Source organism: Euprymna scolopes, chromosome 3 (genome assembly GCF_053919585.1).
Source record: "Euprymna scolopes isolate OS-2025 chromosome 3, ASM5391958v1, whole genome shotgun sequence".
NCBI lineage: Eukaryota > Metazoa > Mollusca > Cephalopoda > Sepiida > Sepiolidae > Euprymna > Euprymna scolopes.
In genome coordinates, this window is record NC_136484.1 from 167542811 (window position 1) to 167568267 (window position 25457).

A 25457-nucleotide genomic window follows, 5' to 3' on the forward strand; every position below is an offset into this window, starting at 1 on the left:
AAGGATAGTGAGATTTGAAACTGGGACTCTAATAGTCAGCATCTAATAATCCACCAAGTAAGTTATACATAACATATTATATCGCCTTAGTATATCATACATGTATACACACATGAAATTATAAGAGGTTTGGGTTGTCTTTAAACCATACTCTCATTGGCAAAGTTGGTAAAAACGATGCTAGCTAAAAAAAGGTCCCTCTTCATAGGCACATAGGTTATTTTTCTTTTTTATTTAGTGAATTTTTTTAGGTTCCTCTCCTCTTAGATTAAACAAGCAAGGCTATACGGTGTTACTCGGGACAAAAATATAACCTATTTCTATTAAAACTTCTATCTCTCCCCAACCCCCTCTTTTTTCTCCACCCAGCCTATTACTCTCTAGCTGGACATACATACGCACATACATACAACTCCTTCATATAATCGATTCCTTTTCTGACATTTTCTGTCCAAATTAGTACATAAGACTAAAAAACTCACTGATAAATCTGGCCCAGTTTACCCTCCTCCGCCTCCACTGAAAATTGTTTTTCTAAATTTTAGATATCATTCACCCAGCACAACAAAATACCAACTTTGTGGATCTTTGTTTTGTAGTCTTTCTACTTTTGGCTAAACATACAAAAACACATACACACAGACAACTGCTTTTATATGTTAGATAACCACTTATTTTATACTGGTAATACCTATGGAAGCAGGAGCGTCAACAACAAAGTAGGGTTATACATGACATATTCATTATAAGTTCACAGTATTAAATACCCGACACACATTCCATTGAGATATTGGTTAATAGTAAAATAAAATAAAAAAATTTTTTAATTTAATTTCTTATAAAATATCGTAAAAATTTTTATTACAAAATAATAATGAAAAAGATTTATCTTGAAAAATGAGGAATATATATGTCGCTGCAAACTTGTTAATCTGGTTAAAAGCATGCTGTTGACAATATATTCTGAGAGTTCATCATTCAAACTTTTTGACATAAATTGAAACAAATACATTGAAGACACTGCCAAGGCTGCTGCAAAGAAAATAGGTTTTCTCTGTCATGCTAAGCAAACGCCTCACACCTGTCAATGTCCTGTCTCTCTACAAAGCCATCTTTCACCCATGCACATCTGGGCTGGTGCATCAACTGCTAATCTGTCCCTCTTAGATAGGGCTGAAAAAGGAGTAAAATTTAGCAGATCCTGCACTATCTAACAAGCTCTAACTCCTGCCGTATCACCACAATGTTGCATGCTATGCCTGCTTTACAAGTACTTTAATAGAACCGATTAACTCTTAGCACTTGTGTCAATGTCAACACCTCTTGACAAGCAGCAAAACCCCACCCCTTCAGAGGTATCTATAAGCTTTCTACTCTAACAGTTTCTTCCTTTGAACTGCTAGTCTTTAAAATTCCCTTTCTGTAACCTGCTTCCCTTACATTCAAGTGGCAATATGCTTTGTCTGGAGCAAATAAGATAAAAAAAACGTTCACTGTATTTATCACTTGACACGCATTTCCTTAAGATAATAGGAAAAATCTTCTAAAAAAAATTGATAGAGATTTGCATTTCTTATGACTTATTACCAAATAATAGTAAAAATAAATTATCTTGAAAAATGAACATATGTCACTGTATACTCGTTAACTTGGTTACAAGCATGCTGTTAATGATATAGTCACAAGTCTCACTTGAGTAGCAGAGGATATAGCGAGACAGGATTCTAGCATAAAACATTGAGAATTTAAAGCTAGCTCTTGACAAGTTTCTCACTTCAGTGGCGCCAAATCATGGTCTCTACAGAATCCAACGAAAGATGGACGATAGCCACTTTCATTTCATTATATAAAAAAAAACATTGACATTGACACAAGTGCTAAGAGTTAATCGGTTCTATTAAAGTCAGAACGGCCTACCAGAGGAAGTATTCATGATGCTTACTAGATTCAGGTTTAAAGTTGCCTTGAACAAACATTCCAGCGGTATAATATGGTCAAAAGCCGTTTCATTAATATATTTCACATGCTTGCTTGAATAGTGGAGAATAAGAGGAGACACGATTCTGGTGGAAAGCATCATCAACAGCAATTTAAATTTACCAAAGAGTTTTTGTAATCAGCACCAAATTTGAGATAATGTACAGAAGCATTAGGTCATAAATTAACACTTTCCCTTGTTTCAAAAGTTTTGAATGATTACACATCACTTCTTGAGCAGCAGTGGATGCGAGGGGTCAGGATTCTGGCATACATCATCGTCAACAGGAGTTGTAATTTACCTTTTGATAAGTCACAGTCTCCACAGAATCCAACAAAAGATGTATCATAGATGCTTTCATCTAATTAGATAAAAGACAGCATACACATTTTTGCTCTGTGGAACAGCCGAGCAGGGGAAGTATTCAGGATACCTACCACATCCAAGTTTAAAACTGCCTTAGACAAACAGTATATAAACATACGCATCTGTCTTTTTGCATTTTGTTAATAAATCTGATTTGATTTGAAAAAAATGTTATATAGAGGATAATCTCCCTTTGTTGTTGTCCGACTATAATCAGTTTTGCACGACTTCCACTTGTTTGAACACTCTAGATTGTCTATCGTCTGAATTTAGCACTTATTCCCTTCATTCTATAATCAGTTTTGAATATTACTATAACCCTGTTTAAGGGTTACAAGGAAAACAAAACACGAGAATAGAATAGCAAATGTATTAGTAAGAACATAGAAAAGTGTGAGTTGTTTGTCAGCTAGACGAACAACCTTGGTTGGCCCACCGGATATCATTTCCTGCCTTACGGCCTGGTCTTCCGGTATTTGTGTATGGATCACTTCATTCATAGGTAATACAGATAGTTCCGCCACAACAAATAAATATATAAAAGGAACTGTGTGAGTGTGTGTTCATTTCCTATGGACTCTGAAATGGCTTGGTTGATTTTTATCAAATTTCACATAAATGTACTTTATGTATCCGGTAGTGTTCTTAGACAGGTTATGTATCAGAATGTCTTCGATATTTACAGTCGAACCCCAGGATACAGTGACCCTAGGATATGTTTTTTTCAGGTTACAATGTGGAATACAATGTTTTTCAGGCCCCTCGTGACGGTATTTACCCCGCCTTACAGTGTTATTTATAATGTTATTTGATTATATACGTGTATTATATACTGTACTGTATTTTGTTACTAATTTTTAATGCTGTATCCTGGGGTTCTACTGTATTGATATTTCAAAAAATTCGATGAAAAAAGGAACAGGCGATTTTGATCAAAGTTAACACCTTATATAGCCTAACATCACAATTGCATTTGAAAAGTTCTATTACCACACAAGCAGAAAGGCCTGGCATATAAAATCAACAGTATGTTCTTTGATATCACAAGGGCGCATTTAAAATGAATGTTTTTGTATAGAGCACAATTAAACCATGAAACTTGACTTTTAAATCGAGATATTATATAAAAAACTTTTTATAAAATCAACAGTAGGTTGCCTACAGTGCAGTGTAAACTACAATGTATTGTGGATTAAGTCACTGTGGAGAGACATGTGAAGCTTCCTTCCACAGCACTGCGATTAGTCCCCAAGTAGAGCAGGCAATCAATTGATTTGATTTTAAAATGTGTAATTTCAGATTTTGATGACAATAGAAACATAGGGGTGAGAAACATTTGTTGATCATCATTCAATCCCGGTCAACATCGGGTCTCCTTGCTAGTATATATATATACATATATCAACTGAAAAATACTATATAAAAATTATTTAAAAAAAAGATGGGGATAAAAATATTTCGTTCAAGCAAACATATTCAAATATCTTATCTGTTTGTGCTTTTAATACATATTTTTAAGATATATTTTTTAGCAGATCAAAGTGGTGTAAATATTTATAATATTTCTGAATTTTGGAGATGAGGATTGATAATTTGTATTATTGGATTCTTTGGACTACTGTTTTCGTCTTGGTTGTTATTCACACAACGTTTCGGTTGATGTAACCTACAACCTTCTTCAGGTGTATCTTCACAATGGATGTCATTGGTGAATTGTGAAAAAAAAAAATGTTTTATTTATTTAATTTTTCTAATGAACCATAGCCGTTCAAATTCAAATTGTGTGATGTTCTTATGAAAAAGCATTGAGTCTTTTCAATTTTTTAAGGATATCAAAATTTCACCACCTGCGTCATTATTAAGAATGAATGTTTAAAATTCAAAGATAACATCGGTTGAGATGATGACTGATAAAATTTTTAAATTGTTCTTCTCAGAGATATGACATAACAGATTCAATGCTTTATCTTGATTTGTATAAAATTCTGTACGAGTTGATCATATTTTCTTAATAACATTTAAAAGTACATAAAAGATAAGTAATATGACCTTTCTGTTTCTTTCAAAATAGCACAAATGAAGTCAAAAATTGATGTCATCTTTTTTCAAAACTTCTTGTTTTTGAATTTTTGAGATGAGGATTAATAATTATTATTCATCGAGTTTTGAGTGTTACTCTCACAATGTTTCAGCTCATATAACTTCTGACCTTCTTCAGGTGTATCTTGTCGAACTCGGAATCTTTCTGTCAAACTTGGAAATCTACATGGAATTTCTAACAAAACCCTTTATTTAATTCCGCAGGTAGCATGCTCTTGTTCTGTCAGCTATGACCAAGTAGAAGTCTTAATTTGGAATTAACATGGCATAACTGATAAAGTACTTGGTAAAATTCAGTTCTCAGTTAGACTCTTATGGTAGTTAAAGGTTCAATCCCCAATGCAGGTGATACTAAGAATACAACTGCGAATTATTTAAGACTTCTAACCAGTAATGGCTGATGGAATGAGAGCTTGGTATTCTCATGGATGAAATAAAGAATTCTGTTCAAAATTTTGTACAGATTCCAGAGTCCAACAAAATACACTCAAAGTCAGAGGTTACATCAACAGAAACATTGTGAAAATACCACTCAAGATGAGAACAGTGGCGCGAATAATCCAAATAATTTAAGATTCCAATTTAAAAATTTGTATCTTCATCCACATCTTGCACTCTCAATTTTCATTCCACATTTAAATTATATTAACTGTCCTGGTACAAGATTAGTACAAAAGACGAAGATCACTCAGGTAAATCAGAAGGATGTTATCTGAGGTCACATTATCTAAAGTGATCATTTGAAAGATAAAAGTGACCACATTAATCATTGAGTGAATATTTTTAATCTATTACGTTTCTCAATTTTTGAGATGAGGATATGTTATTCATATTATTTGGATTCTTTTACTGTTCTTATCTGGAGTGCCATTTTTACAATGTTTACGTTGATGTAATCTCCGACCTTCTTCTCTGGAATTTGGATGGAATTTTGAATGAAACCCTTTATTTACTTCATAGGGGGCAGCATGCTCTCATTCTGTCAGCCATGACTGGATAGAGGTTCTAAATAATTCACAATTGTATTTTTCAGTCACCCACACTGAGAATTAATTGATTTTGACAAGTACTCTAACCACTGCGCCACGGGTCTTTCCACAATCCACAAGGACCCGTGACGCAGTGGTTAGATTACTTGGAAAAATCAATTGTAAAAGTGATATGTTACTCATGTGAAGTAAATAAAGGGTTCCATTCGAAATTCTGTCCAAATTCACAAGTTTGACAAGATACACCTGAAGAAGGTCGGAGGTTACATTCACCGAAACATTGTGAAAATGACAGTCAATATGAGAACAGTAGCCCGAAGAATTCAAATAATACTGATTTCTTGACTTACATTCATGGTTATTACAACAATTAAAATTAAAGCTTCAGGAAACAATTCAATCCCAACTAATATATTATAAGAGTCATTCCAAAAGTAAAGCCTCCTATTTTTTAACTCAAAAATTTGAAGAGCTATGAAGACAAAAGTAGTACCATTTAAAGGAGTGACCTTTTGTATGACAAAATTTATTTTTCTACAGTCATCAGCATTCTCAATGCACTTTTGCCAATGATGAACAACGGCTGTGCATAGATGTCCAGAGTGCGCTTTGTCATAGGAGGGTGGTTCCAAAAGTAAAACCTCTTATTTTAACTCAAAAAGGTTGAAGACTTGCAAAGACGAGAGTGATACCATTAAAACGAGCAAACTTGTGGGCTTCAAAATTTATTTTTCTGCATAGTCACCATCATTCTCAATGCACTTTTGCCAGAAATTCAACGATGCATCTGTTTCTGATGCACATCCATGACAGAGATTACTTTCTTTAAGTCTCACAACATTAATATGTGCACCAGAGAGATGAAACTTTCAGGTCATGAATACATAAGTTCATAACAATGCAATTTGCAATCCCCTCTGATCCATTCTGATAGAATTAAAAAAAAAAAAATAGGAGGCATTACAGTGCTTCTACATTATTGGGACGAGATTTTGTAGTCGATAAATGGAGTTTTCAGATAAAAAACAATGGTTGAAACTGATTTTTTTTTCAATTCTAATAAGTTACAATGGTAGCTTCCAAATTATGCTGTCAGAATTACCTGAATATTATTGAATTATTAAACAAAACTTTAATCATGGTATCAGGTGAAAAATTGCTGCCATCTTGTTTAAATCGAAATGGAAAATCCCCCCCCCCTTTTGAACTCTCCTGTGTCGTATGATCATTTTCATCAAATCCTATTTTAATTTTCTTTAATAAATAATTTTCTACCTTATCGATTTTCGCAATTTTTTGATATAATCATCTTAAAAATATAAGGAATATGTAGATACCATTGTTTTCATGTGAAATTCAGTTTTACGATTTCCAAAATTTCGTCCTAATAGTGTAGAAGCGCTGGCATTACTTTTAGAAAATTCATACATAATCACACAATATTAGTGTTAAATAATCCTCCTCTTCTAAAGGAATAGTTAGGTTTTTATAAATACATATATAAATAAACGTTTTATATTTACTAAAAAAGAAATATTGCAAAAACAATACAAGATAATACTTTAAGACTAACGTCTGGAGACACAAAACAATGTAAAGAATTATTGTAGATAGTACTTCATGAATATTTTTATCTTTAATTTCCTGCTTATTCCCAGCCCTGTGGACTAAATTTATTCAAAGGTATTAAACAGTGTCATCAAACAAAACAAAGCGATACATAATATAATAACATGCACAACAATGTTTAAAAAATAAAATTCTAAATATTAGAAGAAAGTGGTTTTTGTTGTTACTATATCCTCAAAGTGGCCGTAGTTACTGACATATTACAATTAACACGGCAGAAGGAAATAATTTATGCAAGAAATGGAATGAGAAGTCTCCTTATGAGAGTTCAAAGAGAGAGGAACACCATTGAAGAGACTTGTTTGTCTAAACTAAATATAACCCACATTATCCACTCTTGTGCCTAGCAGCTGTGTTTCAATTTTTTAATCAATTAGTTTGCATGTACAGAATTTACTCCTGTACATGCAAATATACAGAGTGTCCCAAAATTAACCATCAATTCTTATGCTAGTTTATATTTCAAAATAGACGGTTAATTTTGGGGCATGCTAGAAATAAACATGTGCACATACCTAACTTTACAGAAATAGAGATAAAAACATGTCTCCCTCAACCAAACTAAAAAATCTTATAAAAATCTAAAAAAAAATTATACAAACAAAAAAGATAGACATGTTTTCTGCATAAAAAATCAGACTTGTATATCTAGGTTATTTCAGTGTCAAGCAAAACAACATTCCAAAACAGATGTTGGAAAGTTAAAGTTCAACGGCTTTCATTTCAGTTGGACACACATCACTGATTTTTCAACAAATGAATCATATATACAATACACTGTTTTTTCAATAATTGCATATATATTCTTTGATAACTTCATTGTATGTATATATATATATATATATATATATATATATATATATATATATATATATATATATGTCTGTTCAAGATGAGTACTCTTGAAGGATCATGTGAGTTTCATTGGATTTACATCTAGGAAACCAATCGATACAACCATTATATATATATATATATATATATATATATATACACGTTTTATTTTTTATTACTGTATCTTTCTGTTAAGTTACATTATTGTTTCAGCTACCCGGCCGTTTTTTTTTTTTTGCCGTTTCCTCTTTTTTTCCCGCTCTTCTCGCACCCCTCCCCTGACATCATTCACTCTTTCATCCCATCATAACGAACATTTCTGTAAAAGTCTGAGGATGCTACAGACGGCCAAAAAAAAAAAAAAAAACGTCCGGATAGCTGAAACAATAATGTAACTTAACAGAAAGATACGGTAATAAAAAATAAAACGCATATTTGCGCTCTACAACAGATTTTTATTAATTACCATTTCTACTAAATATATATATAAATATATAAAAGTTACAATAAGTTTACTAAGGTAATCAAAATGGTAAACTTAAAATATATTATAAATATTAAAGAGTTAATATTTACAAGTAAAATAAACTCAGCCAGATATAAAAAGCTCAATAAAACCGAAAAGGAAATAGAGCTTATAATATATATATATATATATATATATATTTTGTGTACAGAAAGTTGTTAGTTGAGACAGGTCATTGGTACCGTCGGTTTCAAGCCCGATAATAAGGCCCGTTTAAGGTATCCTTATCAAGCGGGCCTTATTATCGGGCTTGAAACCGACGGTACCAATGACCTGTCTCAACTAACAACTTTCTGTACACAAAATATAAGTACGCTCTTAAAATTTGGATTTTCCTTTTAATTGAGCACTCTGCTGGAATTCTTTTTCCAAAAAAACTAATCATATATATATATATATATATATATAAGAACAAGGAATTAATAAAACATGTTAAAAAAACACTTTAACAAGAATTAAAAACATATTTAATTTTCAAAAAGGAGACACAAATTAAGTGGATTATGATTATCCTTAATCCGGAGTTTTGAAAGGAGGAGAGGAATTAGCAAAATGCGAAATCGGATTTTGCTTGCAAAGTATTTAATGAAACTGTATTTTTCCCCATTCTCTCTGCTTCATTATTTTTATTTTAACTGCTATTCTCTGTCAGTACAATGGTGCTACCATAAGACAGAACAGACAGTAGACCTTAGGTTTTACATTTAATTCATTGGGAGAGATGCACCCCCAGTCTTTGTTAAGACATGCCCTTAGGAGAAGGAAAACCCTGAGATATAAGAAAGGTCACCAACAATTGCTATCTATTTTTAACATTATTTTATTATTCCGTGTTTTGATTTTTCATATAAAAAGGTATCATATTTAGATCATTGTAATAATGTTTTGAAATCATTGAGATAGTTTTTTACGCATTTCAGACGTTCTATGTAGCGTACTCTTCAGAAATTATTCAAAGTGTAAAATAATTAAAATATATTTACAATGTGTTCAGAATGTATAAAAGCATTTTCGCAGTCCATTTTGGTTACAGGTTTCCTGAGCGGATGAAATGTCTGACATTTAAATATACATTTTTCTCTTGTTGGAATCTCTCAACCAATTTTATATATATATATATATATATATATATATATATATATATATATATATGAGAGAGAGAGAGAGAGAGAGAGGGAGGATATATGTGTATCAATGTTTGTGCTTGTGTGTCCCTTACAGAAAAAAAAGAAAACATTAGCTAATCTAAATAAAATCTAAGTATCCAATTTTCCAGAAATGGTTTGGAATCTTTTAGTACCTTCCTAAGAGAGCTCTGGTGACATATGAACTTCCTTTAAAAGTTCAAATATATCCTAATATGATCAAATTTATATCATATGTATAAAATTCTCCGAAAAAAAAACAATGAAAGTGTCCCTGAACTTCTATGTTCTTCCCTATATGCCCCCTCCAAGTGAGCTATTGGGGCAAAATACCCTTCAAAATATGTATATTCGATTTTAATGAAATTTTAACCATATACAGAAGACACTAATTCATAGTTTTACACAATTTTAACCTCTGAGATTTTATTCTGGCTTTAGAAAAAAGTCAGAAGGCAAGTAAAAAACAACATGGAGTTATGAGAACACATTCAATCCCAAGCAATGTCATGTCTTTCTGTTAGTTGCATATGAAATAAAAATACAAATGGTAAATTCAATATGCTACCATACAATAAGTCAATAATTAAAGAAATAACATAATTTATAATAAATCAATAATCATTAACTCATAAAAATAGAAATATCAGTAAAAAGAAAAAAATGATTAATTCCAAAATTCATAACTGAATGACTTTAATGGGGAAAAATATTTCAAAACTTTATTTTCATATAAAAGTAAATGTTCGTAAATCTATGATAAGTAATGAAAGAAAAAAGTGGACGAGAAGATAACTCATCTAACCTAGATTGAACAGATGCTTAAATGCAATAATTTGTTTGTTTGTTTTTTTTTTTTGTATGGGTTTTTTTTTTCCTGAATTAAATTCAGGATGCTTCTCGTAATATTTAAAAATTATAATTGCACAAAAATGTATTATGTCTATATCTGTTGGGTAAAAAAAACAAAAACAAAAAAAAAAGCTGTACACCCAAATTTATGCAAATTGAAACAGTACATTTTAAAAATAAAATCATCCCTGTGCAAATTTTGGAAACCATTCTTAACACGAGGTGGGTGAGAAATTTGTTAATTTGCTTGTTTTAATTAAAATTTGAATTATGAACTTTGAAAAATTTTTTCCTTCTAGAAAATTACAAGTCTCAAAAAAATAAAATAGGCATAATGCCATTTAAAAGTGTAGTGAGTGGAGGAGGGTAAAGTTGAATATGTCAAATGAGTGATTTCACAATAAAATTTTTTTTTTTAAACGAAAAAACTGAATGAATTTGAATAATTTTTAGTGAACTATCTTTTTTTCTTTTTTTTAACCAAACAGGTAAGTACATAAACGTTTTGTGCAATTTTGTTTGATTTTATGAGAAGTTTTAAACATTGGTGATTCTTAAGTTTCACAACTGAAGAATCACCAGTCAGTCACTATCAGACAACATCTATGTAATTTTTCTGATGGTAAATTCTGAACTATCCAAATTTACATCAATGATAAAAAAAAATTTTTTTTTAATTTCAGAAAAAAAAAAAAAAAATTATTAGTTTTATACAATTTCAATATTTTAAAGAACATTCAGTCTCACCACTGTCGTGTTTAGAGAAGGGTGGGATAGAAGACCCACTATTTCAGTGTTTTAGTGATAGAGGTTCCCACCTTCTCATTAGTTGGGTTCCTGAAGCGAAACCCGCCAGTGTCATCACAGTGGCATTTGGGGGAGAGGGTATCCATCATCTTATTACATACATCAGTAGATCGACAATGATTTCAGGATTTATTCTTAAACTATTAAAATTTTATTTTTTTTTTACATTTTATTTATTTTTTGTGAACTCACCCAACAAACTGAGTTTTATTTGCTGTTTGTAACAAGGATCTGGTTCAAATCTCTTGATCCACTCTTTACACATGTCTTCGGTCACATTTTTTTCCTAAGAAATAAAAACATCGAGACATTGTAATCATCAATAAAATAATTTTAAAATGGCATACATTGAAGAAACAAGGAAAGAGAAAATTTATTAACTAATTCTGCGGAAAGTCCACAATTTATGAAACAAAATATTTTATCTTTTACTATTTTTATATATAATTATATTAATTATATATAATTTATATTTATTATATATAATTTATATTTATTATATATATAATAATTATGTATTATTTTTTACTATTTTTATATATAATTTATATATTATTTATATATAATTTATTTTTTAATTAAAAAAAAAAGTAACGAGCATATCACTTCATTTAAAGTTATTCATTGTCGAATCCAATCATTTTTATTTATTTTTTTAATATTTATTCATGGAGTTTGTTTTTATAATTCATTTAGGATGGATTGTTATGTTTCATGTTTTTCTGGAGACAAATTTCATTTAATTCAAAGATGAAACTTTTCATTTGAGGTTCCAATTTTTAAGAGTTAACCACAAATCCCTTCACAGTCGTAATAATAAGTAAAATTAAATAAGTTGTTAAAAGGTGTTAAATATTGATGGAATAGAAATAGAAAGTTGTTAAAAGGTGTTAAATATTGATGGAATAGAAATAGAAAGTTGTTAAAAGCTGTTAAATATTGATGGAATAGAAATAGAAAGTTGTTAAAAGCTGTAAAATATTGATGGAATAGAAATAGAAAGTTGTTAAAAGCTGTTAAATATTGATGGAATAGAAATAGAAAGTTGTTAAAAGCTGTTAAATATTGATGGAATAGAAAGTTGTTAAAAGCTGTTAAATATTGATGGAATAGAAATAGAAAGTTGTTAAAGCTGTTAAATATTGATGGAATAGAAATAGAAAGTTGTTAAAGGCTGTTAAATATTGATGGAATAGAAATAGAAAGTTGTTAAAAGCTGTTAAATATTGATGGAATAGAAATGGAAAGTTGTTAAAAGCTGTTAAATATTGATGGAATAGAAATAGAAAGTTGTTAAAGGCTGTTAAATATTGATGGAATAGAAATAGAAAGTTGTTAAAAGCTGTTAAATATTGATGGAATAGAAATAGAAAGTTGTTAAAAGCTGTAAAATATTGATGGAATAGAAATAGAAAGTTGTTAAAAGCTGTTAAATATTGATGGAATAGAAATAGAAAGTTGTTAAAAGCTGTTAAATATTGATGGAATAGAAATAGAAAGTTGTTAAAAGCTGTTAAATATTGATGGAATAGAAATAGAAAGTTGTTAAAAGCTGTTAAATATTGATGGAATAGAAATAGAAAGTTGTTAAAAGCTGTTAAATATTGATGGAATAGAAATAGAAAGTTTTTAAAAGCTGTAAAATATTGATGGAATAGAAATAGAAAGTTGTTAAAAGCTGTTAAATATTGATGGAATAGAAATAGAAAGTTGTTAAAAGCTGTTAAATATTGATGGAATAGAAATAGAAAGTTGTTAAAAGCTGTTAAATATTGATGGAATAGAAATAGAAAGTTGTTAAAAGCTGTAAAATATTGATGGAATAGAAATAGAAAGTTGTTAAAAGCTGTTAAATATTGATGGAATAGAAATAGAAAGTTGTTAAAAGCTGTTAAATATTGATGGAATAGAAATAGAAAGTTGTTAAAAGCTGTTAAATATTGATGGAATAGAAATAGAAAGTTGTTAAAAGCTGTTAAATATTGATGGAATAGAAATAGAAAGTTGTTAAAAGCTGTTAAATATTGATGGAATAGAAATAGAAAGTTGTTAAAAGCTGTTAAATATTGATGAAATAGAAATAGAAAGTTGTTAAAAGCTGTTAAATATTGATGGAATAGAAATAGAAAGTTGTTAAAAGCTGTTAAATATTGGTGGAATAGAAATAACCTTTTGTTGCTGCTTGAGAAACTTGAGCAAATCTCCGGGTGAAAGGAAAGATTTCCCACGAACGTATCTAAAAAGAAAAATATTTAACTGATTAGCAAACGCATCATTTCAAAACATTTCCAAGAGCAAATGTTATTCTAAATATGTTTGCGATAAGGCAGGTAAAATTGATTCTCTGAACAGTAGTTTTGCACTATTGTTGATTTTGTTTGATTTGGTTGCTTTTGTTTTATGGCATATCAACCCTTTTTGGGTTATTTAATGCCACATTCAGTAATTTTGGAAACAGATTTTATGCTTCAAGTTGTTTATATTTTAAAATATTTATTCTTGGTGTTTAGTTTGGTTGTTTTGTTGAGAAAAATTGTTTTTGTTTTTTTTTACTTTGCAAAACATGATTGAGTTTTGCAAAAGGAAAGGGGGGGAAAAAAACAATAACATCAATGTTTATTTTGGTATCACCTTAAATTAAAATATGACACTAAACCTTATGCATCGAATTCTTATTCGAATTTTGATAAAAATTACTTTGATTTTAGAAAATGTCTCAAAGCGTATTCTTAAAGAATCTTAAAAAATTGAAATCTAGAGGATCTCGTTGAATTGGTGTCTAATGACTATGAATCAAATCCAATGCAACTGAATTTTAAAATGAGATTGTGACCATACTATATAAGAATCAAACTTTGATATGCAAAAATAGTCTGAATAAGAATGCTTACACAAAAGAATCATTTTGATTGCACTATAAGATAAACTTTGACAACTGGGGGGGGGGGGACAAAAAAATCAAGATTCAGAACAAACATAATAATTTCATTAATATTTGATGAGATTGTGTCTTTTCGAAATATATACGATGACATGGTTATTTATATTATTGACATGCTTTTAACTGTTATCCTTACATCACAGTTCTCCAAGGAACTATGTAATGATTGCTTACATCCATAGTGAAAATAATGCTACGAAACCAACAGGATTCGAAACTGGTATTCTCAGGTCATCAGAAAATGTCAAGTTATTAAAGTTAAACGAATAATTGACTTTTTCTTTCAAACGTGTCTCCTATAAGGGCTTAAAAAATTCAACATGCAATTCTAAGTTTATTTCAAATGGTGAAAATTCGATTACCGTTAAAGAGAAAACAGTGCTTATATCATGTTTGTTTCAAATTCTTGAAATAAGAAAGAGAAGACTGAATTGCGATATAAAATGATATTTTTTCCTTTAATTATCTATATATATAAAAGCCAAACGTCTGTGTGTATGTATGTATGTTTGTTTGTAACGCTAAAACTTTTGAAAGACGGAACCAAACTTGACAAATTTGGTATCATATCGAAGCCCCATCACCCGGATGACAAATATCGAAATTTCACGTCAAACGGACCACTAGAAGTTGGTCAACTGATCAGTTATCTTCGAGGGGGGCCCCCCAAAAAAACCTGTCATTATCTATATATATAAAAGACAAATGTTTGTTTGTAACGCTAAAACTTGAGATGAAAGATTCCTCTCCCCTAAGAATAAAACATATGTTCAATATCTGCTTTTGTTTTTTCATTGTTTATACGGTCCCGAGCAACGCCGGGTAGCCCTGCTAGTCTATATATATAAAAGCCAAACGTCTGTGTGTATGTATGTTTGTTTGTAACGCTAAAACTTTTGAAAGACGTAACCAGAGTTGACAAATTTGGTATCATATCGAAGCCCCATATCCCGGATGACAAATATCGAAATTTCACGTCAAACGGACCAGTAGAAAGGGGTGAACTTATCGTTTTTCTCCCAGGGGGCCCCCCAAAAAACCTGTCATTTTAACGTTATTCATTACGTGTCACGTGACGTGACGTCAGCTCAGTAAAATGTTGGCTGCGGCTGAGGTACGTTAAAACTGCCTTCGGAGGAGAAATTGATACTATAACACAGTTAAATATTAGTTTTCGACTCGAACCGTTATTACCAACGGAATTATCGCACTCCAAAAATCAAAATGCCAAAATTACACGAAAATTGACGTAGGGAAAATGTTTTTATTTTTGCTTGAAGTTTTTTGCCGGCGAAGATGACTTTGCTCTTTGTAAAACATGTAAACAAAGATTTAGCTAAAAGATTTAGCCATTTTGTTTATACATTCTAACTCTGTTAACTTGAAGGGGGAGGGGTGGGTATCAGTATCAGGCCGCTTATGTAAACGAAAATTAGGTCGCGTGCACATTTTCCAAAGAACACATTCTCTCTCTCACTCTCTTCTCTCTCTCTCTCTCTAGACCTCTTTCTCTTCTCTTTCTCTCTCTCACCCTCTTTATTTACTCTCTCTCTCACCCTCTTTCCCTTCTATCTATATTAGCACTTATCAAGGCCAATAGGCAAATCGAGGATAGACTCGACGATGAGAGTTCAAACGTGCACAGTATTACAATTTGGAAAAGAGGATGGAATAACTTCCTCTTCTGCCTCTCTCTAACACTCTTTATCTTCTCTCTCTCTCTCACCCTGTTTCTCTTCTCTCTATATTAGCACTTATCAAGGCAAATAGGCAACTCGAGGATCAACTCGACTCACCATATTTCTCTCTCTCTCTCTCTTTCACTCTTCTCTCTCTCTCTAGACCTCTTTCTCTTCTCTTTCTCTCTCTCACCCTCTTTATCTACTCTCTCTCTCTCACCCTCTTTCCCTTCTATCTATATTAGCACTTATCAAGGCCAATAGGCAACTCGAGATTGAGAGTTCAAACGTGCACAGTAGTGAAATTTGGGAAAGAGGATGGAACAACTTTCTCTTCTGCCTCTCTCTCACGAAAGAGGATGGAACAACTTTCTCTTCTGCCTCTCTCTCACACTCTTTATCTTCTCTCTCTCTTTACCCCTGTTTCTCTTCTCTCTATATTAGCACTTATCAAGGCCAATAGGCAACTCGAGGATAAACTCGACGGTGAGAGTTCAAACGTGCACAGTATTCAAATTTGGGAAAGAGGATGGAACAACTTTCTCTTTTGCCTCTCTCTCACACTCTTTATCTTCTCTCTCTCTCTCACCCTGTTTCTCTTTTCTCTATATTAGCACTTATCAAGGCCAATAGGCAACTCGAGGATCAACTCGACCATGAGAATTCAAACGTGCACAGTATTCAAATTTGGGAAAGAGGATGGAACAACTTTCTCTTCTGCCTCTCTCTCACACTCTTTATCTTCTCTCTCTCTCTCACCCTGTTTCTCTTCTCTCTATATTAGCACTTATCAAGGCCAATAGGCAACTCGAGGATCAACTCGACCATGAGAGTTCAAACGTGCACAGTATTCAAATTTGGGAAAGAGGATGGAACAACTTTCTCTTCGGCCTCTCTCTCAAACTCTTTATCTTCTCTCTCTCTACCCCTGTTTCTCTTCTCTCTATATTAGCACTTTTCAAGGCCAATAGGCAACTATAGGATCAACTCGACGATGAGAGTTCAAACGTGCACAGTATTCAAATTTGGGAAAGAGGATGGAACAACTTTCTCTTCTGCCTCTCTCTCACACTCTTTATCTTCTCTCTCTCTCTCACCCTGTTTCTCTTCTCTCTATATTAGCACTTATCAAGGCCAATAGGCAACTCGAGGATAAACTCGACGATGAGAGTTCAAACGTGCACAGTATTCAAATTTGGGAAAGAGGATGGAACAACTTTCTCTTCTGCCTCTCTCTCACACTCTTTATCTTCTCTCTCTTACCCCTGTTTCTCTTCTCTCTATATTAGCACTTATCAAGGCCAATAGGCAACTCGAGCATCAACTCGACGATGAGAGTTCAAACGTGAACAGTAGTCAAATTTGGGAAAGAGGATGGAACATCTTTCTCTTCTGCCTCTCTCTCACACTCTTTATCTTCTCTCTCTCTCCCACCCTGAAAGATTCCTCTCCCCTAAGAATAAAACATATGTTCAATATCTGCTTTTGTTTTTACATTGTTGTTACGGTCCCGGGCAACGCCGGGTAGCCCTGCTAGTATTATTTATACGTTTTAAACTGTTATCCTCATCTTGTTTTTATTATTATCATTATTATTGAACTCACCATATTTCAGCCATTGTACTTTCCAGCTTTTTTTTTTTTTGTTGTGTCTTGGTTTGTAACCTTCTAGAAATTTGTAACTTGACTTTAGACTTACAAGTATAACAACAGCCATAATAAGGATAACACTTCAAAGCATAATAGTTTGTACATGATTAGCTTTTTAAGTTTTGAATAAGTCATTTCAGTTTTAGAAAAAAAAAAAAAAAAAGGAATGTGACAGTGATGTAGCCATTTAATTTATAAATATGTTGTGCAGCATAGTTCCATCTATGACACGGGTTCAATTCCCAACACTAACCCTATTTATTCATAATGGTTTTTATTCTGCAAAGACTGACAAACACAGGTCACTTTAGTTTTATGATGAGTGTTCCAAAAGTAATGCTTCCTATTTTTTTTTATTCTGTCCGAATGGATAAGAGCAAATTGCTTTGTGATAATGACTGACCTTATGCGTTATAACATGAAAGTTTCCCCTCCATTACAGATTGATGATGTGAGACTAAGAAAGCAACACTTGTTATGGATATGCATCAGAAGCAGAAACGTGTCATTGAATTCCTGGCAAAAGTGCATTGAGAATGGTAATGACTATGAAGAAAAATAAATTTTGGAGTACAAAAAAGGTCACTCGTTTTAACGTTACTACTCCCGTATTCAGAACTCTTCAACTTTTTGAGGTAAAAAAAAAGTAGGAGGCTTTACTTTTAGAATGACTGTTGTAAAAAAAAAAAAAAAAAAAAAAAAGATTTTAAAAGAATATGGAAGTGATGTAGTCATCCGATTTATCAAATCGTTATGCCATCTATGACACTAACCCTAACCGTATTTGTTCTGCAATGGTTGACTACCATACTTTCACCATAACTGTTGAGCTAAAGAGTTCTCATAAAAAATAAGATACTTTTTATAGTTATATATGTATCTCTTTAATGTAAAAAAATTTATCAAAACAGCAGTGTTATTGTTTTTTTTTTAATCATATTTAATGGTAGTCTACTTCTTTCATGGACAAAATTATTGAAACAAATATTATTGAAAGTTTAAGACGTTTTATTTCTACAAAGTTAAAAAAAAAAACCCTGGAGTGTGAATTATCGTAGCTCATCTCCAGCATCTTTATATCCATATCTCATGATGAGTGTGAGGCCTTGTTGCTAGGGACCCTCTTTTCACGTCTTGTTTTCCGATTTCCATGCAGTAAGGAAGTGACCCACCCCTTGCTCTGTGTGTGTGTTTGCAAAATCTTATTGAATGCCTTCACAAGGTATTTTAGTTTTTATGTGGTTGGAAGAAAGTCGGGATGAAAAAACCTAATTTGGTAAAATTATTCGTATCTGGTCGCATTTGACTGGAAAAAATATTAAAACAAAGAAAAGGGTTACCATCTTCCATAAATAAGACTAACATTTCCACTACTAAGTAGGTATCAACTTTTATTCAGTAGAACATCACAAGAATTGTTTGATATATTGGTTTTTGCTAATAAATTAATGCTGTACCCTGGAGTTCTATTCCAGCAGGCCACTTCTCACGAACAAGATAACATTTCCTATTAAGAGGTGATCAAAGCTGGAAGTGGTTTGAATCATAATTTGGGTGCCACGTTTTATGGTGCGTATTGATTTTAATTCTGCACTGTCGCATCCTAACTCCCATACAGTCATTTAAACAAAATATGTCTCATGTAACTGCTATAGTATCAAAGATTTAACGATTCTGCCGTGTTTAACATGGTTTGTAAAAGTGGATAAAAGAAAGCAACATTAAAAATAATAGACAAGCAGATAGGATCTGCACAATTATGCGATCGCTCCATAACCTTATTTAAATGCAAATGATGGCAAAAACAAAAACTTAAAATAAATAAATAAAACAAGGAGGAAGCAGTGAAAAAAAAAGAGTTCAGAGGAGAGAGAGAAAAAACAAAAATGTGGGTGTGTGTGTATATATATATATATATATATATATATATATACATATATATATATATATATATATATATATATTATATACACACACACACACAAAAAGAAAAACAGTGACTTTTGTTATTTGTTTAACCAAACTGCAAATATACTTCATCTCAACAAATATACTTTTAGTACAATATTATGCATCGGTGACGGTGCACACAACAAATAGAAATATGGGCTTTGGAATCCATTATCTGGAATTTAGATCCTATCATACACATATCAATCCATACTTGAAGACGTTATCTCCTTTGATTCTGAATTTTTTAGATGAGCATTGGTATCATTTCTATCATTCAAACTATTGTTCCCATTTTGATTGTTATTTGCACAAAATTTCAGCTAATCTAACCCCCGATCTTCTTCAGGTGTATCTTGTCTGAATTTTACCTAATACTTTATCAAATATGACGTAAAATTCAGTTGGCATTCTTCTGAAGATTGAGGGTTCAATCCTCAGTGCTTGCAATACAAAGAATATAGGTATTAAAATCCAACATTATTTTTTAATGTATATATTTTTTTTATTATAGCAAGGCTAACTAATTAATGAATACGTAGGTAATAATAGGATTTAAATTTCTATGTAATTAAAAATAATCTTTTTTTTCAATAGCAAGACATATTTGCAGTATTAAACAAAAACAGCAACACGTTCATATTTATCATGAACAAAGCAAAATTTATTACACAACCAGTATAACTATTCTATCAACAATGTCTGCTGAGACAAAAAAAAAAAAAAAGACTTTAAAATGTATGTTTGCAAAATATATTATTGATTGAAAATTTAGAAACCATTACTTTTTCACCAGTATCATATAAATTACTGTTCCAGATTTGTTTCAAAAAAGATTTTTATTTAAACAATTGTTTCTGCCTATTTTTAAACAAAAACTGAAGATGTTTTTAAAAGGCTTCATCAGTGAACTTCTTACCATAAAAAAACAAAAAAACAATCATAAAAATTAAGCAATAAGAAACAGAAAAACAAACATTATTTGGCTTAATTTTGATGGTAAAAATTTACTTCAAATTAAAAGCCTTTTTAAATATCTTGAATTTTATTATCAAAAGAATTTATGTTTTGAAATGGGCAGTAATAATTGCTTGAATAATTTTTTGTTGTTGTGTGGAACAAATTCGAGACATTTATTAAATTTTAGTTTTAGTAACATATTGATCTATCAACTTTTATGCAAATTTAAAGGAATATATATATATATATATATATATATATATATATATATATCCATAGAGTTTAAAGAAAGCGGGTAAATTCTTTAGTATAGAATTTATTAAATTATAATATATATATATATATATATATATATATATATATATATATATATATTGGCAGCAAGTCATTATTTATGCAAGTCTGATTGAACACGACAGAGTTATTCTTTTTTCCAAATTTTCTCGATATCTTTTCTATCTGCCGAGCGGTCTTTTTTTATATCAGCTGGCATGTTGCATAGAATGGAGCCCAAATGTTGTTGCTCAGCCATGTTTTTCTCAAGTGCTTTCTATCGGTGTGTCCGATTATCGTCAGGAGCAGATGTTGTTATCGTTTTCATTTTTTTCTTTTCCTTTGAGGCTTAGTGTATTTATAGTTGTTAAAAAAAATTTTTTATAAAAGGTGTTTGCAGGGTGGTTAAGGGAGAATTATTTTTATTTTTATAAATAAGACCGCTCAGCAAATAGAAAAGGTATCCAGAAAAATTGGAAAAAAGAATAACTGTCGTGTTCAATCAGACTTGTCTGAATATATATATATATATATATATATATATATATCGGAAGTAAACATATCAAACCAAAGATGCATTCACATCACACTCATTTTATTTTATTAGTATAATTCGTCTTACACGTGTTTCGTATGTTTACTTTCGCTATATATATGTCCTTAAAGTATAAATTCATTTTTCTTGAGCTTAATTGTGACAGTTTGGGAAAAAAATTATTGAAAAATAAATTAAAAATATATATTTCTTTATAATTAGATATAAATAAATATATGTACAAAATACGGGGTGTTCCAAAAGTCTTGGGTACATTTCAAGTCCTCACATCTGCTTAACTATGAATGGTATTAAGATGAAAGTGGTGCCATTTTAAAGCTAAATGCATTAAGTTTTTGTAATTTTGCTATTGATTTTTTCATTTATTATTTCAGATTCACTGGTGGCATTTTGAGGAGTGGTTTTAGTCTTTGGTAGTCAGGAGCAATTTGATTTTTTTTGGATTGTGTAACCAAGTAAAGTGATCGAGGTAACTGAAATGATGCTCTTACTTTGGTTCAGTGTGATGTATCTTTTCATTACATCATAAAATCTTTGGAGATTGTACCTAGACAGAGTTAGACACCAGGGGTGTTTTTTAACGTGGAATTGTAGTCGTGCTCTTTTTTATCCTTTCTGCATATTGTAACGTGGTGTACATACACAAAGGCGCCTATTCTTCTCTATAATGTCATCGATACATCTTTGGAATGCATTTACTCCATTAGTGATACCAAAAGGTAGGCGAGTAAACTGGTACAAGATCCACTTACTTCAAAGGCAGTGTATTTTCAATCAGTGTGACTTCTAGGTATATGGTGTTTGTTCGGCATGGGATAGGTATCAAGTTCCATAAACTATGGTCTTTTGTTTAGGTATAACGAAGAGCTTCAGTTTTTTTTTTTTTTTTGCAGTATTTTTGTTGATAAATGTCCCCAGAATCTACTATAGCATTAACAATTTATTTCCCATTTATTTCACATTTAGTCAACGTAACATCTTTTGCTTCAATTCCTAGTTAGGCGAGATTAGGTGGAAGTGAGTCTGAGTCATATACAGCAGCAGTAGAAGAGGAAGATTTACATACCTTAACCCAATGGTCGTTCTTTTTACATTTCCTACACTCGGCATTACGCACCAGGCATAGCGCTCGTGGATGCTGAAAGTTCCCACAGAAAAAACAAATTCCTTTTGGATGAGTATTATCCCTTTATAGCGGCTAAGTGGGCGTGTTCTGACAAAATTACAGTAGCGGCTACGTTAAGGTTGTTTTCGTAGCTTACCGAATGTTTCTCCACGTGTTCCAGGGATCTGGTCATTGCATAGGTCTCTTATAGTGTTAGCAACAGTTTTTTGAGCAAGTGTTGATGAATAGATGAGAAGGAGACACTATTAATAAAAGCATCTCGAATATATTATTTCTTGTTCTCTTGTGCGATTACGGTTGGAATTCACACGATTTAACGAGCATTTCTAATTGTTGCATAAATGCGTTGATAATTTGTGCCGGTTGTTGTTCGTAAGTAACTGGTGTCTATTGTATACAACATTTAGTGGATGTAGGCAGTGTCTAGAGCTTTTATCACGCTTTTATAGTCCGTAGCATTGCCTATTATTTCATAGATCACTGCTGAAATAGAGTTGATTAAGGTGAAGAAGTTTTGGGGGTTATTTTCAATTCCACCGTTGTTTATGGTACATATATAGTTTTCGAAGGTTAGTTTCCGGTGTTTGTACACTTTTTCTGAATTCGGAGTAATGGGTTTCACATCAAATCTGTCAGGGCGTAGTAGTCTGTCCATTGTGTTGTTTTTCTTTTATTTTAATTGATAAAATTTTAGTGATGTGTAAAGAAAAATGAAGTAAGAGAAAACAGGAATGCCTTTGAGAAATGTTTTATCAACTTAAAATTAATACACGTGTTCCGACTATGATCGAGTTAATATGGCGGAACAGCTACTTCTGGCCAAAGGGGATAACTACAATATTTATTATAGCTAAGGAACCAAAGTTAATTTAAATTATAACATGGTTGATTGAATAAAACTAAAATTCTATGCATCAGAGACCACCAAGAAACCAGCTCAAGAACACATATTCTGACAAAATTTTCCTTCTGATCTACAGTTAGTTCATGAACACAAAACTCACAGGCTACCATATTGACGTCCACCATAGTTGTAATCAGATCTGCATGAAAATTGTTTACCATTGCAACGATTGTAATATGCTAATAGACAATGGTGATAGCGTTACTAATCTTTCAGAGTACAACAATAAAATCAATAATCTTAATTACCTCAAGAACAAAGATGTGTTAATGGCGACTGATGTGAATAAAGGGATGACCGTGTTAATGGAGTAAATTTGTTTTTATAGAAAAGGAAAAAGTAGTTTGCTTGAAGCACCAGTATATACAAATAAATATATATAGTATACAAATAAAATAATTATTAGAATCCTGAACAAAGTCCTGTTTCTGCTTGACAGCCCAACTAATCCTACTTCCGGTTTTGTTTTTACAATATTTTCCTTTTTTTTAACGACATTCTTTGGTTCCTTTTTTTTGGAAAAAGAGATTATATTCTCGAAATATTCTTCAAACAATAAGTTAATTTTGACTAATTTGTATTTATGATTGTTTTTTTTTTTAAATATAAATGGATGTACAAAGATTAAAAAAAAAAAACCTACAAGAAGTGACTTCAATTTTGTTGAATTAAAAGATAAAAATAAAAAGAATTTGTTCAGTGTAAACTTAGAAACTAGCAAATTTCAAACAAAGTTATCATGCAGAGAAGATATGCAAAGTTGAGCAAAGTCAATTCCGCAGCCTGCAATGGTTTAAACAAACAAATATTTTTTTACAGAAAAAATTTCTTATAAAGGCAGGCTTCCAATCAAATGCTTCATAAAAGACAAAGCTGAAGTAACGTTAAAAATGAGTGTTTTGGTATAGAAACAACATTGGTTTTATGGTAAGCATTGGCTGCAAGTTTATACCAAATATTTAGCATATCTGTATATATATATGAGAATAAAGGAAATAATGGAGAGATGAAAAACGGAATAAACCATGTTCATCAACACTTTGTTTTTATTTCAAGACTTTCTCAGGATGATTAAATTGAAAATACCAGTACAATATACTTTTGAACTCACCTCAAAAAAGTATTACCTATAATAATTAATATATATAAGCAGTCAATGAATAAGCAAACAAAGATACACTCATTTCAATTACACACTCACATTTGAATTATAACGGCCATATTTATTCCAAGAAGAACATAATTGCATCATATCTTTTTAAATATCTAAACGACAATATGGCGTTAAAAAAAATCTCATTGACTCCACAACGCTATAAACAGTATGAAATGTCAACGACTTTTTGTCATTCTGAACAGAAAAATCCATATTTTTAAATATTGCACTGGCATTTTTTCTTTAATCTAATCATCCTGAGGAAGTGTTGAAATAAAGACAAAACGTTGATGAACATGGTTTGTTTCTTTTTCATCTCTCCACACACACACAAGTTAGAAAAGCATTTCATCCAAGGCATGAAAATTGTTAAAAATGTTTTTACTATAAGCTTTAAAAATAAAGGTACAAGATTCAATTTGAAATGTATTTATCTTCAAAGTGCACTTTTATAAATTTTACAAAGTAAGGTATAAAAATTTAATTTAAATTGAATCAAAAGAATTACCTTGGATTTATTTTATGTAATGTACATTCTGTTGCACTTAAAAAAAAAAATCATTGAAAATTTTATATCCTGTATCATTAATTGCTAGATGAAAGATAAGGTTTTTAAATTGCAACAAAATGTACATTACATAAAATAAATCCAAGGTAATTTTTTTATCCAATTTAAATTAAATTTTTATACCTTACTTTGTAAAATTTATAAAAGTGCACTTTGAAGATAAATAAATTTCAAATTGAATCTTGTACCTTTATTTTTAAAGCCTATAGTAAAAATATTTTGTTTAACAATTTTCATGCCTTGGATAAAATACTTTTTTAACTTGTATCTTATCTTTTTAAGATTATATTTTAAAACTCTCCTTCTCTCTATTTCTCCTCACACCACAACTCATTTTTGCAATCCCCTTTGTAATACAGGTCTGAATAATGAGAAAATCTGAATTTTTTTAACAAAAACTTAAAATAACTTTTTTAGATTAAATTTTTTTAAACTTCTTTCAGAATAGAAAATCTTTAAAATGTAACA

At 31.1% G+C, this 25457-nt stretch overlaps 1 protein-coding gene across 2 annotated transcripts in view; it reads right to left on the reverse strand.

Annotated features, from left to right (window-relative positions):
• The window catches only part of LOC145260268 (1-phosphatidylinositol 4,5-bisphosphate phosphodiesterase delta-1-like), a 316049-nt gene that overhangs the window by 92280 nt on the left and 198312 nt on the right, over window positions 1-25457 (reverse strand). For both annotated transcript variants that reach the window (XM_080118103.1, XM_080118100.1), the window contains 2 exons: window positions 13396-13462; window positions 11419-11512 (listed from right to left, as the gene is read on the reverse strand). In XM_080118103.1, the coding sequence (XP_079974229.1) occupies window positions 11419-11512; window positions 13396-13462 (161 nt within the window). The remainder of the gene's footprint in view (window positions 1-11418; window positions 11513-13395; window positions 13463-25457) is intronic.